We start from the raw sequence: 18,578 nt of genomic DNA on the forward strand, positions 1-18,578 counted from the left end.
TCAGCCTGGAGAAGAGAAGGCTCTAGAGAGACCTCAGAACCCCTTGCAGTGCCCAAAGGGGCTCCAAGGGATCTGGAGAGGGACTTTAGTCAAGGACATGGAATGACAGGGCAAGGGGGAACGGCTTCCCAGTGCCAGAGGCAGGGATGGATGGGATATCGGGAAGGAATTGTTCCCTGGGAGGGTGGGCAGGCCCTGGCACAGGGTGCCCAGAGCAGCTGGGGCTAGAGACCTCAGAACCCCTTGCAGTGCCCAAAGGGGCTCCAAGGGATCTGGAGAGGGACTTTAGTCAAGGACATGGAATGACAGGGCAAGGGGGAACGGCTTCCCAGTGCCAGAGGCAGGGATGGATGGGATATCGGGAAGGAATTGTTCCCTGGGAGGGTGGGCAGGCCCTGGCACAGGGTGCCCAGAGCAGCTGGGGCTGCCCCTGGATCCCTGGCAGTGCCCAAGGCCAGGCTGGACGTTGGGGCTTGGAGCAGCCTGGGACAGTGGAAGGTGTCCCTGCCCATGGCAGGGGTTGGAATAAGACTTTCAGGTCCCTTCCAACCCAAACCAGTCTGGGGCTCCGTGGATGTGCTCCCTTAGGTGTTCTAGGTGGCTGTGGCATGTAGTCACAGGGAATGAAGGTGTGAGATGCATAAGCAGTCAAAACAAAAGCATTTTATTCTTTTCGTCCTTTCCAATTTGGTCGTGCCTCTCATGTCCTCATTTTCCATCCCTCTGGAGAACCCTCTGTACCTGCTTGGGCACCACCACTAAACCTGGGCTCCACTGTGTGCCCAGCTTCCCCCCAGGACCGGCTGCCTCTGGGCAGAATTTTGGTCCCTTCTGACAGCTGACGGGTGTGAGAGCAGGCATTGGTGGGCTGTGGTGGCCAGCAGGTTTTTGGTGAACTGAATTTATTATATTTATTTCTGATTGCCTTTAAGACAGTTTTTTACCTTATGTGGAGCAAGAAGCCTTAACAGGCTGCATTTCAGTCAGCTGGGACAGGGAGTTTTATCAGGTCTGTCTTTCCTGTCTCTGTGTTCTGGATTTAGTACTAAAATTCAAGTTTCCTCCCGTATTTGGGAGGTGAAGGTAGGCTTGTGGTGTGGTTTTTACATCAGTGTGTTTACTTGTGTTGGGAGACAGTCTAATAATCTGTGAGTAACACAGTTTATATAAAAAACCACCCCCATGCAATTATAATCAATTGGAGAAAATACTTTTATTTTCAGTCTCTGGAGATACAGCCAGAACTTTTTGTTCACATGGCAGCAGCAAACTCTTCTCCACCGGGTTCTTTGGATCTAAACCAGCCTGGGTTTGCAAAGGAGATCCTGGGAACTAAACTGGAGGTCAAATACCTCTGCTCCGATTGCAAGAACATTCTGAGGCGGCCGTTCCAGGCACAGTGCGGCCATCGCTACTGCTCCTACTGCCTGAAGAAAATCATCAGGTAACTGCTGTGCCTTCAGTGTGAAGACAAAATGCTTGAAAAGGCATTTTCAAGAACAAAAGCAGAGAAAAGTCTCATTTTCAGGATCTTCTCAGTAAGGGAGCTGTGCTCAATCATTGAGGTTCAGCATCACCTCTTCTCTAAGGGAATGTGTAACCTCTGACTTGCCTTTGTTGTTGCTTCAAAATTCTGTTTTCCAGAACCCCCTGCATTGTTTTTGCCATTGGGGAGGCAGTCCAGGTCTATCACTCATCTCCTTCAGTCCTCATCACAGCTACTGAATGCTCCTAAAAGTCATCATTTGGTTGTTGTGTCAAAATGGGAGAGGTTTAAGCACAAGCTGGCTTCCAGAGAAGTTTCCTTGTGTCTCACTCCTACCTTTGAGTGAGGGAAACTTAATAGAGCAGTCAATTGGCAGAAGAAAAAAAATTAGAAATAGGCATCAAAAATACACACAAGCAAAGGCTCAGTGTGTTGTTTTAAAAATAAGAAAATACTTTCATTTCATAAAGTTACCAGAAATCATTTCATTGCTAAACATAAATTAATTTTTTTTGTTGTGTTTGATGATTATTTTTCTGTCTGATAGTGCTGGACCTCAAAAGTGTGCCAGCTGTATCCAGGAAGGAATATATGAAGAAGGAATTTCTATTTTGGAAACAAGCTCGGTAAGGAAAAACGCATTAAAAAAAGCCTAACACATCATTGGTGTCAGTAATACCAGTTGCAGTTTTTGTTTAAAACACAAGCTCTGAGAGCTTCTTATTCCTAGGAACCCTTTTCTTCAGTAGTGAGAAGGGTGATTACTGTCTTGGACTCCCCAGTGCTGAAATCCAGGTCGTGTGTGTGTAGTGGTGCCCTACTTAAAGCTGTCACAGCGATTTGGTTGCTATTAGCACACCTCTGAGGGTTGATGGGGCAACTGGTCTGGGAGGAGTTTTGAGCAAGAATTCGAAGTCCTGATCAAAACTGCAACCCTCAGTAATATTTGTGGTTTGCTTGTTGTTTCCATTTCAGGCTTTCCCAGACAACGCAGCGCGGCGGGAGGTGGAGAGTCTGCCTGCTGTCTGCATCAACAGTGGCTGCACCTGGAAGGGGACCATCAAAGAGTATGAGGTACAGGCCAAAGCAAGGTTTGGCACGTCTGCATCCTTCTTTCCTCTGTGTTTGGGCAAGGCTCAGGGAGTTGTCCGTGCCCACTGACAGTGGGGGAGAGCAGTCAAATCCCTGGACTTCACAGTCAGCTGGAGAGGTTCCCTGAGTGAGGGTTTGTGTGCCCTGCTGAGGGCACAGGCTGGACCGAGATCGTTTCAGGTTTGCCTGTGATCACAGGGATTTGCTTGTGAGCATGTCTCTTCCATGGTGGGAACCACCTGCTCTGTCTCCAGCTCTTCTCTGCTATACAAGACTGTCAAGAAATTGCTGTGCCGTGAAATGGTTGTGAATTTCTCTGCATTATGTGAACCTAAAACTCCTTCAGACTCCATCAGCTCACAGAAGGTGACCTGATCCCCTTTCAGCTGTCTGCAGAGCTACCAGGGCAGTGGAACTGGCTGTTGGATATTGGCTGGTCACCCATCACCCAAGCTGTTCTGGGCCACAAGGCTGCTGGACAGGATGGTTTTTCCACCTCTGTTCTCCTCAAGGAGCCTACTAGGTTTTAAATCCAAGTTTTAGTCATGGCTGTGGGTGGTTGGTCCATAGCATGTGAAGCTTTTGGCTCCTGAAGGACAATTCTGTCATCCCTCTTGGAATGGCAGAACCAGCACACGGGAGGCCTGAGATAAGAGGAATACATTTTATTTCCCTCTAACACTTGCTGCAGATAAAGATCGTAGCCTGGTGGTTCACAGAGCTCTGGTAGTGACTGAGATGTGTTTCAGGAACAGGCGGTCTGTCCAGGCTGACATTGGGATTCTCTCAATGATGCCGTTGCAAGGTGGAAGGAAGAAGCAACAGCTGTGCATTGGGGCTGAGTGTTCTGCCCAGACTGTTGAGCCTGTTAGCAGAGAGATGCTTCTGCAGCTCTGCTTCTTTGTCCTGCTGTCTGAGCCTTCTGCTGTGTGCTCAAAGTTCAGTCCAAGAGATGAGGATGTTGGTGCTAAATGGTTCTGCTGCTGTGAACCCCCATTTGTAGATCTGTGAGAGGCTCATGGTGTGGATGTGGGACTGAAGAAGTGTCGGGTGTAGAGCTTAACACTGCCACAGCACAGAGTTTGGGGGTTGCATGGCAGAGAACAGGGTACCCTGGTACTGAGGTTTCAGGTTCAGGCTGTGCTGGTGGTGTCTGCAGATTGGTTGCTCCATGCTTTAATTTCTGCTGGTGCCCAGAAGCCCGATGTCTTCTGCAATGATTATAGTGAGCTCATCTTCATTAGACTAAACCAAATTATATCTGTCAGCAGCTTCCAGTGCTGATTGTGCTATGGCTGATGACCTGTGCTGAACTTTTTCTCCTGGTTTTAAAAAAGAGTCTTAGCATGTTCTTGCAGAGCTCAGCAAAAATCTTCAGCTGCAAGAGGTTCTCCCTAAGCATTCTGACAAGTGTTCGAGTGCTTGAGTCCAGCCAGAGCTCCCACTGGGCGTTCAGAAGGGCAGCGAGCTGTCCTGGGATCAGGCTGATTTCTTGCAGGGCTGCAGAAGCATGTGATGCCCCAGAACCCTGCACACAGCTGATGAAGAGCTCCTGAATGGATGAGTCTGTGCCTTGTTTTTACTCTCCACCTGATCTTCCTAAGCTTGTTTGGCGTTTGCTGGGACAAAGGATGATTGATAGAGGTGGTGGCCCTGGAGCACGTGGGCTGTGGGTCTGTGGCACACACCTTCCCTGCCAGGGGTTTGTGAGTCTCCACTCTCCTGGTTTTTGTTGAGTCTTGGGGAGTCCTGTGTGGTACAGGGGGTGGGGGGGTTTGGAGCAGTGCTGGCTGCTTTCTCTCAGGGGCTGCTTTGCCTCTCCTGCCTGTCCCGGTGGCATTCAGCCTGAGGGAGGAGGTCATTTTGTGCCCTCTCAGGAAAAGCTGGTTCTTTCCTAGGAACTGGTGGGAGGAGGTAAGGTCTGGCTTGTGTTATCTCCTCCCAGCTGCCTGCCAAAGAGCCGTGGCATTCAGTCAGGACTGGCTGTCTCCATGCTGCCAGAGCCACGTGTGTGGCTGAGGAGGGCTGGGAAAGGAGGCATTGAACGGCTGTGCTAGCCCAGAGCCTCTTGGTAGCTTGGGCTAACATTAAACCCAGCCTTCAGGGCCAGTGCAGAGCTGCCTGGTGCAGCAGCGTTGCATCCGTGGGTAACGTCCTGCAGCAGCTCAGCACTCCCGCTCTGGAAAGTCCCTCAGAGCTATTTCCGACAGGACATGGAAAGTCCCTCAGAGTGAATTCACTGTTTGCTAATTTAAAAATCATGTGTTGTGCTGAGAGAGGCTGCTCTCCCCTTGCAAATGAAGAGATACTGTCACTTCTGGTTTGCTAATCTTATCAGGGCACGCACAGGGGAAAAATACTCTGCGGCTGGAAAGCTTAAGCCTCAAAAAAAGGAGTAAAATGGATTTCAGTTTTGCTTTCTGTTCAGGCAGACTAAAGATTGGCTTTCAAAGGGAAACACAAAACTGAGTGCAGCCTGCTTGGACATGACTTGCACTTCTGCTCCAAGCTCTGTGGACCATATGAAATACTTAAGTCTGGATTTATGGCTGCATTTTTCAGAGTTTGTAAATATTTAGTGGCACTTGGATAAAGTTGTTTGTGGTGGAGCTGAAGGGTTTTTCCTTTTGTTAGTGACCTTGTTTCCTGTATAGGTTTCCTGATGAGTCTGTCTGCATGAACATATGGAAAATCAGGCTGTGGGCATGAGCCCTTAGATTCAAGAGCAAAGTCTGCGGAGGACTGCAGAAACTAAACCCAGCCCATTAAAGCAAAAGGAAAGACCCCAAAAACATGTCTGGTGATACTCAGGCAGAGGGACTTTGTGGTTCCTCAGCTCTGGTGTGTTTTTCCTCCTGCCTTACAGTACCTCCAGCTGCCCACGTCTCTCTCCTTTTATCAACATTTTGTTGTCAGTTTTCATACACCTTTTATTTATGCTTTTCATCCCACCAGTTCCCTTCCTGTGCCCTTCCCCCAGGTCTGGGATGGGAGGAGGGGTACACATGAGGTCAGCTTTGGCATTCCCCTTGGTTACCCCAGACAGGGGATTTAACTCAGCCCTCTTCAGCTGGAAGGAAACAGAATTAACTGAGACATAAGAAAACTAAATTGTCCAATTTTAGGAAGGAGAACTAAGTTTTAAGCTTAAACCTGACATCAGTATTTAAACCAAATTTTGTGGGGCTCAGATGAGCTCAGCTCCTGAGGCTGAGCAATAGTCAGGTGTGGGAATAAGCTGGCCTAATCCATGCTGGAGGGAATGTGTTTTCCTTGATTTTGTTGTTGTCACTTTGGTTTTAGAAAGTTCTTTGTAAGTGAAACCTGGAAGGCTGCAGAAAGTACAAAACTCAGAACCCAGGTGATGTTCCTCAAAAGCCTGTGGAGTCAGAGAGGATGTCTGCAGCCCCTTCTGGGCTACGTGGCTCCCTGGGAGCAGAAGAACAGGGTACCTGGGCATTCCTTTCTGCCCACTGTTCACACTTAGGAGATGCTGGAGAGCCCCTACCGCACCCTGTCTGGGGAAAACTCCCTCTTCAAAAATGCTGCTGGGGGCCCCGAGCCAGGGGTTCCTCCTGCTGTATCGTGCACTGTGTCATGCCCCTCCTTCCCAGCTGCACCCCGGGAATGCCCCAACAGGTTTTGGTGGTGATTTTCAGCTGAGGCTGAAACTTCATCTTCAGGCTTTTGCACATTGCTTAGAGGAGAGCTGTTGGTCCTTGGAGCCCGTTCACCTGTCTCCTGCTCCTGCAGAGTTGTACCTCTGAGTGTTGTATCAGTGCTGTCTGTGTGGGGTACAGCGCTTGAGGTGCTGTGCCAGGAACACTTGGTGCTGCTGTATATAAGGGTGACCAGCCTTCTCTTTAAAACCCAGTACAGCATTTATTGTCTTTTTCTCAAGGTTTTTGCTCCAAGTTGTGGCCTGGTGCTGAAGTGCAGTTTGCAGCTAGCTCCAGCCTGACCAGCAGGACCAGACCATTTTCTGGTGGGAGAATCCATGACTTGCACGTGCAGGTGACCAAAAGGACCGGCTGCTTTTGGAAAAGGGATCAGACGCACCTTTACTTTCCAGAGCTGGAGCTGAGGCCCACAAGCACATCCCAGCCACACTTGCAGTCTCCACAGTAGTTAGTGTAGCTGGCTGCCCAGACAAGAGGCGTTTTCCCGTCCAAACCCATGGTGGGAGGTAAAGCCACGGGGAGTGCCGGAGAGCGTGCGTGGGAGGGGGTTGGAAAGCCCCGACTGCAGAGGGTCTGCTCTTCACTTCTGAAACCAGCTCAGCCTTTTTGTGGTGGCCTAAAAATTAATAGTTTTGACATCTGCCCCTTGGAGAATGAAAAGCTGAAAGTCACGAGGTTTGGAGTGGAGGTGAGTGCCAAGGAAACCCCTCACCATGAACACACATTCCCATCTTGGAGGCTCTGGGGGCCCTGGGGAACTGACAGAGGTGCATGAAGCAACTCATGTTTCTTGGCACAAAGAACTCCTCTTTTACACTGGAGATGCATTTTCAGTGTTTTCTCTACAGTTCCACGGGCCCACCCTTTTCCTTGTAGCCAGGCTACCGTGTCAAAGGAGCCAAGTGCTGCACATGGCAGTGCTGGGGCTGGAGACCGCCCAAGCCCTGACAGCCACCGCTGTGCCCTGTGCCATGGCAGCTGCTTTTCCTCTGCCTTCCTGGTAGTTTTGCTTCCTTGGTGCTCCCTTGCACCTGCCAAGCCCTTGAGCTGTCTGCTTATGGTTACTGTTGCTGTGCTCAGAGGAGACTAATGGAGTGTCTTTCCAAGGCCAGGGGATTTTGCAGGAGAGCTGCAGCGTGCAGCTCACTCTGAGCCTGCCCTGCTCTCCCTTGTCCCTCTGCCAGCCCTGCCCTTCGCTGTGACCTTCCCACAGGCTCTGACAGAGGTATCTCACAGCAGCTGCTTCAACAGTGGCATTTCCCAGCTGCCTGCCTTGTCCCTTTGCTGGAGGGGGACCCCTGTGTCATGCTGATGGACTGCTAACATGGTTACAAGACCTCCATAAAACTGGACCTATGTGGATGTGGCAGGTTATGAGCAGAGCAGCCAGGCAGCAGGGGCACGTCCTGCTCTGCCAGCAGGGTATGGAGATAATGATTTCCAGCAGAAGCCTCTTGCAGAGTTGAAGTCGAATTTAGCGATGCCCTGAGAGGTGAAATGATGATCAGATTGATCTGCAGTTTTGCCTATTGGCTGAGGGAGAAGCAGGGAAGCAGCTCATCCTGGCATTGTCTTAGAACCACAGAATATCCCTAGCTGGAGGTGACCCACGGAGACCACGCAGTCCAGCTCCTGGCCCTGCACAAACACCCTCCAACAATCCCACCCTTCAGAGCACAGTGAGGTCTGCCCTCAGCCTCCTTAGGAATGATCACTGTGTGCTCCAGGGACCAGCTGCCCTTATTGAAAGCCGCTTTTCCCTCTGTATGCCTGCACTCCCCTGCACAGCTGCATTGCAGAATGCTGCCCCGGATGGAACTGCCTCATCCTGCTGCCACAGTGTCCAGAGAGAAACTTCGACTGCAAATTTAGAAATATACAGCTTTTCTGCTGATTGCCCTGGTCCTTCCATGGGCAGTGGTGTCTGATTTTCTAACCTTTCAGGTGAGCTCCCAGAGAATGGCCTATCTGATGGTGGTGGGTGATGGGCAGGCTGATGTGGGGTTGTGTTGCTGTTTATTATCAGGGAAAGAAATTGATGTGTGGATCAATCAGCGGCTTTGGTTGTGTCTTGGTGGTAATTGAGTGTGAAGAACCAGGTGTTGCTGAAGGCTGTTAACTCTGCCCCAGCTGATTTTCCTACTCCTGCTGTTGGATGCTGCAGGCTGGTGTGAGCCTTGCTGGGTGAGCCCTTCACTTCCAGCTCCACTTTAATTCTTCCATGGCTGTCCCCTCCCTCTGCCACCTGTCTGACTTGATTTCCACTCTGATTCCCTCTGGAAGAGTGCCTGCTCTTGCCTAGCCCCACTCACAGCTTTCGAGAGCTCCCAAAAGCTTTCCAAGCAAGTGCCTGGATGTCTGTGGTGCTTATCCCTGTAGCAGAAGCTACAGCTGTGGGTTTGGGAAAGGTATAAACAGGAGGATTGCCCCATTGCTGGGGGAGTGGATGTGGCAGATCAAGCTTGAGTGCCACCCCCTGCTCTTGGCTCTGGGGTGGGTTGGATTTCTTCCAGCAGTGATACCATCCATCTCTGTTCTGACACCCGCGTGGGGCGGGAGGAACAGGGGTTTCCAGAAGAGCCTGAAACTGTTTATACAGAAATGTTTGGATCTGTGCTGGCTGAAGCTCCTGGATGTCTTTAACCATTTACATACAGAATAGTTGCACTTTGAGCTCAGCGGGGCTGGTTTCCTTCCCGTGCTGCAGGCAGGGCTGCCCACTCTTGGCCATTACCTCGTGGTGTGGAGGGGAGTCAGGATGGAGGATAGATAAATGCTGGGAGGTGGGGAGTGTGGAGGGGGTGGTAGTTTCACACCCAGCATGTTGGCATGGGAGACCATAAGTTTAAAATACTCCCTTATTTAAAATAGTTGCTTCTGCAATGAAGTTTCCTTCTTTCAGCCAGACCGTCTGTTCTACCAACGCTTTTTGGGTCGTGGGGTAGATGTTATCAGATGTTTCTAGAACATGGGAGCTGTAGATGGGTAGAAGAAAGGGCTCAGCCCCTCTGAGTGAGTGGATGAAGGCAGGCACTTGGCCTCCTCCTCCTCTGCAGGCAGCAGTGTCTGTGTGGGCAGCAGTGCCCCCCAAACCCCGCTGGCTGGCCGGTCATCTCTCCAGGGACACACAGTGAAGCTCTGAGCTTAAGTTACTCACTTAAAGCATAAAAAGGAGAGAGTAACCAAGAAGCCAAAGTGGGGCCACTGCTGGTTTCACTTTCCACTTCCTGATGTGTGACAGGGTGAGGTTTGTGCATGTTCCCCCACAAGACAACAGAGATTCAATGTGACCAGGTTTTCAAACATCTGGTTTCAGATGGCTGCATTAGAAATGCTCCTGGTTGGATTTTTTTTCTGTCCCTAGTATGGCAGAAGACTTCAGTGCTCTTGTCTTTTAATTTTTGATCCGCATATTCATGGTGTTTTCAATGCCTCGTTTCAACTGGTGGGTGTGTAAAGAGAAGGTTTAGGCAATGGAAATGACACAGAAGCAGAGGCATGTTTCAGCATTTCCAATTTAGCCAGCACTGTTGCTCAAGAGGATCACGTTGCCCTGGTCATTTGTTCAGCCTCTCTGGCCATCACACAACCCTGACTCTGGCTGCAGGGGCAGGTGCTTGTGTGCAGGGACTGGTAAATGAAACAGTTTAAAAATATTTTTCTTTTTGGTTGAAAAATGGTATTCTACATACAGAAGATACAATCAGCTCAGCCCAGTGTGTGATGAGCTGGCACTGGGCCCATGCCTCAGCTGACTGATAACCATTACAGTGGAAAAATTACCCAGATTATCTTGCTGAGGTAGTGGCTCACTCCACTCAACCTGCCCCAATGTGTTTTCTCCTGGCAGAGCCATAAATGGAGCTTCCCGTTGATTATCTTGGCCATCAAAGCAATAATTTGATTTTTTTAAAAATCATGGTAGCAGCTTTTAAATAGAGGTTGAGGCTATGTAGACACCCAAAATTGGGGTAGCTTGGAGGTCACAGGATGAGTCAGCAGCTCAGAGGGATCAGCGTGACCAAGGTCTGGCTGTAGGTCGGTAATCCAGCGCTCGCTGCAATAAGGTATAAACCCACCCCGTGGGATTGTGCCCATTGCAGAACCTCCTTGGGGCTTTTACTTGAGGACAAATATCTCCTGTCCATTCCTTCACAGGCTCATGATGAAGTCTGCCCTGAATTCCCGCTGACTTGTGAAGGCTGTGGGAAGAAGATTCCCAGGGAGAAGGTATCCATCCGACCCTGTGCTGCGGGGGTGTTTGCTGTGAAACCTGATGGGCTGAGCTTGGCATTCTGGGAGCAGGGAGGAACAGAGTCCATTAAGAAATGAAGGGGGGGAAGTAACTGAGGGGCAGCTGTTAGCATGGATGTGAGTTTTCCACAAGGATGGATGTGAGGGGATGTGGCTCACGGGCACTCGTGGGTCAGCGTTGGTGCTGCCAGTGCCACCTCCCTTGGAACCACGTCTGGGGACAGAGCCTCTGTGGGAAAAGTACCCTCATGGGTTTATGTTCTGTGGAGAGCAACTGCATCAACCACTGGTGCAATTTTGGAAAGAGAGCCCATCTCCAGCTATATTAATTGATATCTAATTAATCATCTAATGGAATCCATGGCTATAGGATCTCCAGGCTGCTGGCTCCTGGGACAAGGCTCAAAAGTCTGAAAAATTCAAGTTTTGGGGAACATTTTCAAAAAGCGCATTCATCTGAAACCATCTTGCCTTCTACAGGCAAATATTTTTAGTAGCAGTGTTGGAAAAAGCCGTTTAGCAGGGCAGGGGAACAGAGGCAGCAAAAGGAGGAGCAAAAGAGTTCTTCTAAATGGACAGCATAAGGAGGGGCTTGGGGCTGGGGGTGCAGCCCACCTTATCTGCAGGCAGCTCCTGCAGGGAGCCAGCTCACAGGATCTCCATGGGTAATCTACCCTGTGTTTAAATATTAACTCCCATGTTTATGTCTCCAAATCCTTGTTGATTATTTGCTGCCATGTTAGCTTTGAGTAACCCAACTCATTACACAAGCCAGATGGATTTAGAAGCCTTTAAAAAAGTGGTTTAAAATCAATTTTAATTGACATCTGTTGTAGCAGATGTAGGAGTTAAGTGGGGAGGGAATATGGTGGTTGTTCAGAAAAGAGCTCTGGTATCTGATGGTGAGGGGTGTACTAAACCCAAGCTGAAGCTGTGCCAGTGCTTGTTGGATTAATCGTGTGCTGTGTGGGAACCTGAACGAGTCATCTCAGTGCTGAGGGGTTAGTGGCACCTCTCTGCAGAAATGTAATGCTGGGATGGAGGTAAAAATACCAGCCTGTGGCACGTCCTGACCAGAGTTGTGTGAAGTGCCCAAAATGAAACGTGCCCTTATTTCATGGCGTTGTTGCCTATTTTTTGTCTTGTTTCATGGGAGGTTGTTGCCTCCCATTCCTCAGCCTTCAGGGAAGCTCATTATTCTGCATCCACAGCTTGTACTTGTACCTGTTGCTTTTTCTCTCTTGCGTGTGCAGGTGAGCAGTGAGACCTCCCAGCTGTCAAAAGAAGGAGAAATTAAGCTTTCTTCAGGGGCCAGGGCTATATTTGTATTCCAGTGAAAGTCACGCCTGATGGTGGTCAGAGCCCAGGTTTAGTGGGCACCGTAGCAGCTGGTGATTAGCCACAGCTTGGGCATTCTTCAGCTTGGCTGCAGCTTCCCAAAAGTCAGTGGGATGGAAAGGGAGCACTGGGGACACATAAGATCTAACACTGCCTTCCTTCCTTCCTTTCTAGTTTCGGGACCACGTGAAGACCTGTGGCAGATCCAAAGTACCTTGCCGGTTCGAGGCTGTGGGCTGTGCTGAGGTGGTAAGGGCTCCTCTCCTGGGTTACCTTGGGGCTTTTCAGTCCCAGGGTTAGAGTTCACTTGCAAACTGCTGTTGCCCAAACTGTGGCACATGTTTGCATTCAGGTGTTTGAACAAAGAGGGGTTTTAAACTCTTCGCAGATGGAGCTTCACATAATCTGCTGTGCAGAGTCTGGGTGTCACAGGAGTGAAATTCCTGTGGAAGGAAATCTACTTTAAAAGCACCCTGAGTGCTTTGGAACTCTGGTGATTATGCTGCTTTCAGGGGGAATGGCTTCACGCTGCTAGAGGTCAGGTTTAGATGAGATTTTAGGAAGAAATTGTTCCTTGTGAGGGTGGTGAGGCCCTGGCACAGGTTGCCCAGAGAAGCTGTGGCTGCCCCATCTCTTGAAGTGTTCAAGGCCAGGTTGGATGGGGCTTGGAACAACTTGGTTTAGTGGAAGGAGTCCCTGCCCATGGCAGGGAGTGGGACAGGATGAGCTTTAAGGTCTCTTTGAACCCAAGCAAGTGTGTAATGACTTGTGATTATAGTGATTCTCTAAGTGAAGAACTGGGGCCAGGCCATATTTCTCTATGTCACTTCATTTTTCCAGCTCCCGTGGTGATGTTCATATAAATCCCTCCTGCAGGGGGTTATGTGAGGCTTTGTCCTTTGTTGCTGTTAGGTACATCTGACAGAGCTTTTCTGGGAGGGTTTGGTGGAAGGCAGAGCAGACCAGTACAGCTGGGGGAAGCATTTAGCATTCCTCATTGTATGTGATTTGAAGCATTTCTAAAACAAAACAAAAACCCACACCACCCCCACAAAAATGCGTTTTTTAATTCTTTCTTTGTTTTTTCCCCCTATAAATTATAAATTTAAAGCTGATGTTGTGACCTGGATAGGAGGAATTTGTTCTGTGGATGGTGACAGTGTAGATTGCACATGCTGAATGGGGGATGTGTTTCTCTTCACGTAGGTGGAAAATGAAAAGCTCCTGGAACATGAAAGCAAGTGTTTAGCAGAGCATCTCCACATGCTGCTGAGCTCTCTGCTCAGCCTCAAGGCTGGTGCTGGGGACCCGAAATCCCTTCCTGTCCTTTCCTCATCACAAAACAGCTCCCCACTGCTGGCAGCAAACTCGCTGTGCTCTGAGTCGGAGCTCTCCCGGTCCCTGGAGCTCTTGGGAAGGTGTGAGGCCCTCGAGAGGAAAACAGTGACCTTTGAGAACATTGTCTGTGTGCTCAACCGGGAGGTGGAGAGAGTATCCCTGACAGCTGAAGCCTACAGCCGCCAGCACCGGCTGGACCAGGAGAAAATCGAAACGCTGAGCAACAAGGTGTGTAACTGCTCACCTGGGCTTCCCAGCACTCCCTGCAGAGGCTTTTTCCTGTTTCCTTTCCGTGTCATGAGCTAGCAGAGCTTAACCACCTGGCCCTGAAACTCCACAAATCTGAAGGCAGAACTAAAATACCCTTTGTGCCTGTGCCCAACCCTCAGCAGCTCCCTGGAGAAGCTGGGGATTTAACTGACCTGTGTAAAGCATCAGATCTCTGTTAATTATGAAGCTGGGCAGATACCGAGGCAAAGTTTTCTGACAAGAGCCAGAGCACCCAGAATTTCACTGCATCTCCTTGCGCTGCATCTCAGTGAATCTGTGGGGCTGCTCACCTTCCAGACCCTTCCAAAGGAGTGCTGCCTTTGCCAAAGGAGTGCCGTCAGTGCTGCTGCCTGCAGCAACAGTCTGGAGGTGTGAAGGAGCTGCCTCCAGCAGTCTGCTCCAGCACAGTCCCTGTGGAGTGCTCCTAGTGCTCCTGGCACCTGGAGCTGCGCAGTTTCCAGCGTGCCTGTGCTCTCTGAGCAAGGGACCTGGCGTGACCCTGTGTGAGCTGGCAGGGACAAACCCTGCAGAGGATGTAGGTTCTTTTCTTTCTCAATTTAATTTTGTCACAATGCTGAGTTATTGGGGTTTTTTTTCCCCCATCCTCACTTCTTGTGCTGTTCAGCCAATGGAGCAGCTCCTTGGAAGGATTTTTACATTGGCTGTGGGAAACTTTCCAGCTCTAGCACTGAGCCGTATCGATGGATCTTCTCCAGAGTGACAGGGTGCAGAAGGAAGCTTCAGTGAATTGGCTTAATGTTGCTTGATTTCTCCCTCCTATGCTCCCTGTCCATTCTGGAGAAAGTCTCTCCCTAAGGAGCAGTCCTGAAGGGGACACCGGGGTCTGCCGGGGTCTGCTGGCTCTCCCAGGCCCCGCAGCGTGCGTGTTTCTAACCTGCACCCTCTGTCCCACTGAGCAGGTCCGGCAGCTGGAGAGGAGCATTGGGCTCAAAGACCTGGCCATGGCCGAGATGGAGGAGAAGATCCGGAACATGGAAGCTTCCACCTACGACGGGGTTTTCATCTGGAAGATAACGGAGTTTGCCCGGAAGCGCCAGGAGGCGATAACAGGCCGCTCTCCTGCCATCTTCTCTCCAGGTGTGCAAAATCCCCAAAATCTTTTGCATCTCAGTTGGGTGTGGGTTTCATGGCAGGTCCTTTGCTTGGGAGGTGCTGCCAAGGCCAGGCTGGATGGGGCCCTGAGCACCTGGTTTAATGGAATGGGTCCCCGCCCATGGCAGGGGCTTAGACTAGATGATCCTTGCATAACCTTTTTATTTGGATTAAAATACTCAACAGACCATAAAACCAGCAATAAAATGGTTAAGGAAGGGAGGAAATATGTATTAGAGACAGAGATACATTTTTAAAGCCCAAAGTATGACTGTGCAAGAGATAATGTCTAGATAAAGCCCAAGCCTTACCAAGGGAAGTACTCAAGTGTCAGTATCAGAGGAAGGGGCTCTCCTCACAAAGTGCCCCAGCCCAACACTGGGACAGTGAGCAGCAAGTTGGGATCTGGTTGTTTGCTTGGGAAGGCACTTCCCAGATGTGAGCAATAAGCTGACACCAGCTCCTCACACTGTTCTCTTGCTTGGTGGGGAGCTCCCCTGGCAGAGAATGGTTGGGAGAGGAGCTAGGGTTTGCTGAGCAGGAATTGCTCAGGTCCAGAGGTTCTGGAGAGCTTTTTCAGAATGCCCAGAGCTGACACAGCCCTTGAGCCTGTACCCTGCACCTGCTTCTTGGGACTGTGGAACAGCACCTGTGGCTTGGCCACGAGAGAAAAGCAAATGAGATTTTATAATTACTTCAAAATCTGTTTTCCGGGTGAAGGCCGTTCCAAGTCTTTTTTGTCTGAAAGACCTGGCTCCTCCCAGATTCCAAACTTAAGAGTCCTCAGAGTTCAGAGGGATCTGCTGGTGCCAGGCTGTGCTACGTTGGGCCCTCACTGTGCCTGTTCCACACTTCTCTGACAGCTTTCTACACCAGCAAGTACGGCTACAAGATGTGTCTGCGCTTGTACCTGAACGGGGACGGCACCGGGCGTGGGACCCACCTGTCCTTGTTTTTTGTGGTGATGAAGGGACCCAACGACGCGCTGCTGCGGTGGCCCTTCAACCAGAAGGTGGGTCTGGAGCAGAGCCCACTGTGTCCAGCCACGGCCATTCTGGTTTGGCACCCACTCAAGCTTCTTGGCACTGTCACTCTGGCCCACTTGGCACAGCAGAGGAAAGGCTCTGTGTTGGCTGCCCTGGGGGTTCCCCAGGTGTGCTGAGAGCACCGGCTGTGCTGTGGGGCAAGGGGGTGACATGGGGTGTTTGGAATCCCACAGAGCCTCTGCAGGGGTTGAGGGCAAGGGAAGATTGTGGTGACCTCAGAGCTTGGGGACAGTGGGTGCTCACTCGATGTCAGGAGCTCAGATCCCAGCTCCTGGGCATTGCAGAACACATGGAGACTGAGTGAGCGGGCACGAGTGGATGCAGAGAGAACAACAGCCCTAGCTCAGGGAAATACCTGTGTGCAGTGTCGGTGCTGGGAGCAAGGTGTAGGTTTTCAGTCAGTCCAACAGCCCTGTGCTGCCACAGGGAAGCTTCCAGCGACAGGCAGGATCTGGGAAGATTTCTACAGGACATTACTGAGGTGACGTTCTCTGCTGGCCCCACTCAGAGGCATTTCTGTGACTGGCAGGGTGGCTGTGGCTGCTGGTACCTGCACATGTCACAGCAGGTCACTGTGTGTGCCTTTTATTCAGCCACTCCCTTAGGTTCTCACCTTTCCCCACAGGTCACCCTGATGCTTCTGGACCAGAATAACCGGGAGCACATCATCGACGCCTTCCGCCCTGACGTGACGTCCTCGTCCTTCCAGCGCCCTGTCACGGAGATGAACATCGCCAGTGGCTGTCCCCTCTTCTGCCCCGTGTCTGTCATGGAAGCCAAGAACTCCTACGTGCGTGATGATGCCATCTTTATTAAAGCCATCGTTGATCTCACGGGCCTCTAACCCTCCTGACCTGGGAGCAGTGAGCGTGGAGCCAGCCCTGCCCGGGCATCCCCCGCTTGTGCTGCACTTCAGGCGGGTCTCGGAGCGAGGAGGGGGCACAGAGTGGAAGGGGAAGAGCCCCTCCTGAAAAGGGACCTTCGCTCTGAGTGGAAACGAGGTGTCTGATGGGAGCCCTCTTTCCTGAGGAGAGGGTTGGGTGGACACTGGCAGGCTGTGGGATATGGAAGATTTCCTGCAGGGACTTGGGTGTCTGAACTGCTGCTGTCTGGACTCCCAGTGGAAACCAGTGCAGCTCTTGCTCTAGCAGTTTAGCCGACATCCACAGCTCTCAGTAGTAAAACAACGGTTTGCCCTGTCTGAGCTCCACCTCCTGTGGATTTTGGCTCAGCTGTCTAGGATTTCCTTCTGAGATCTCCGTGTTCCTGGAAGTTGTGTGCTGTAGGTGCCGTGGCTCTGCACTGCTGGTTGCTCCGTGCCCCGGGAGACAAGGAGGGTGTGTGACGGCTGCAGTGCCAGCTGGGCAAGAGCGACACAGACTGGTTTGGTGCCGTTGGTGTGTTAGGAGGGTGCTGAACCCAGCTGCAGGGCAGGGCAGCCCTGAGTCCAGCCCTCACTGGGTGTGTGATGGGTGGTGTGTGCTGGAGTGCAGAATGGGGCAGGAGGTGCTGCTGCCCAGGAGGGAGCGGGGGGCAGCCCCAGAAAAAAAGGAAAGAGAAGTGAATCTGCTGTGGAGATTGTCCCTCCTGTGCCAGGAGAGGAGGGTGACACAGAGCTTGGTGTGCACCCTGAGAGCCCCAGGCCCTGCCCCATATGCCGAGCTGCACTGGGTGGGGTGGGTGCTGTGCTGGGAGCTGTTTTTGCTCACAGGCAACGGCACAGGCTCTGAACTGGCTTCCCTCCTACGGCAGGACAGCTCCACCAGCCTTCCCCAGGCTTCTGCTGCTGCCCAGCTCCATGTCTGTGTGCAGCCATGCTGCCGTGTCCGTCTGTCTGGGCACTGCTGCCTCGGGCTGCGTGATGTCTCCTGTCTGCCCAGGCAGTGGGCAGTGCTGCTCCTCGGGCACCCTCCTCAATGGCTACCTGGCCCTCCACTGCCAGGAGCCTGGCCCAGGTCTGATGGCTGCAGAGCCTGCCAGGCTTGGGGTCTGCTCACACCTTGGCTCTGGCACAGCCACCCTGAGGGGTCCAGAACACCATCAGGCTCTGCCCTGGCAGGGAGCCCTGCGGGGTCTGGCTGTCCCCCCACGTGCTGGCACTGCCCTGACCTGCCCCCGGGGCTGTTTCATGTCTGCCCAGGAACTCAGGGATGCCCAGTGTCCTGCAGGCTGAGCTGGACCCTGGCCCAAGCTGAACCTCTTGCATGCACAGCTGCTGTGCTGGCCCGGGGCTCTCCAGACAGGTGCTGGAGTGACCTGTGAGCCCCCTTTGGAATCGCTGTGTGGAACTTCTCCCACCTGTGTGTGCAGGGGTTGGGGGCAGACCCAGCCCCTGCTCTTGGGGGAGGGGGACAGAAGCCAGTGACAGCACAGCCAGCCAGAGGTGGGAGAGGGGTGACAGGACCCTTCCCTTTGTGCAAGCCCCCTCCAGCCTGTCCCAAGGGACAGATCAAGCCCTGTGTTGCTGCTCTCACCCTGTGCCTTATGAGGAAAATCCAGGTTGGCAGAGCCCTGCTTCCATTCACAGCAGCTCCCATGGGAGGCTTGGAAAAGCCTGGGAAGGGAGAGGAAGGTCAGCTCTGCTCATAGAATCGCTGAGAATTAAGTGTTATGTGGGGCCAAGCTTGTTCTGTGTTGATCTGAACGTCTCTGTTCCTGGGGTGCTGCCTGCAGCGGGGCTGAGGGCTATGGCCAGGCACTGCCGGGAGGGACTGTGGAGACGCTGGCTCAGCTGGGGGGTCTGGGCTGCTTTCGGGGTGGGAGCTGGTCCTCCTGTCCCTGCACGTCTGGAAGGTCGGTGGGAGAGTCGGTGCTGCAGCAAAGCTCAGGTTGAGCTCTTCCAGGCCATGGGATTACTGGTGGAGGGGAAACATGGCCTGGCAGCCCCTCCCTCTGGGAGCTTTTTCCTCCCCACCCTTCTGGTGCTGCTGACGCTGTCTGGGCCTTTTTTGGCTTTTAGAC

At 51.8% G+C, this 18,578-nt stretch overlaps 1 protein-coding gene across 2 annotated transcripts in view; it reads left to right on the plus strand.

Moving 5' to 3' along the window:
* Positions 1-18,570, plus strand: part of TRAF2 (TNF receptor associated factor 2) — a 20,175-nt gene extending 1,605 nt beyond the window's left edge. Inside the window, exons 2-10 of one of the 2 annotated variants that reach the window (XM_017733410.1) lie at positions 1,224-1,444; positions 2,034-2,112; positions 2,462-2,560; positions 10,417-10,488; positions 12,025-12,096; positions 13,057-13,416; positions 14,379-14,556; positions 15,435-15,583; positions 16,243-18,570. In XM_017733410.1, coding sequence (XP_017588899.1) covers positions 1,224-1,444; positions 2,034-2,112; positions 2,462-2,560; positions 10,417-10,488; positions 12,025-12,096; positions 13,057-13,416; positions 14,379-14,556; positions 15,435-15,583; positions 16,243-16,461 — 1,449 coding nt within the window. In that variant the 3' untranslated portion in view covers positions 16,462-18,570. Of the gene's footprint in view, positions 1-1,223; positions 1,445-2,033; positions 2,113-2,461; positions 2,561-10,416; positions 10,489-12,024; positions 12,100-13,056; positions 13,417-14,378; positions 14,557-15,434; positions 15,584-16,242 lie in introns of both variants that reach the window. The other variant, XM_017733409.1, reaches the window with a different exon arrangement.
* Positions 18,571-18,578: the final 8 nt, after the last annotated feature.

Source organism: Corvus brachyrhynchos, unplaced genomic scaffold, assembly GCF_000691975.1.
Source record: "Corvus brachyrhynchos isolate BGI_N302 unplaced genomic scaffold, ASM69197v1 scaffold1005, whole genome shotgun sequence".
Lineage (NCBI taxonomy): Eukaryota > Metazoa > Chordata > Aves > Passeriformes > Corvidae > Corvus > Corvus brachyrhynchos.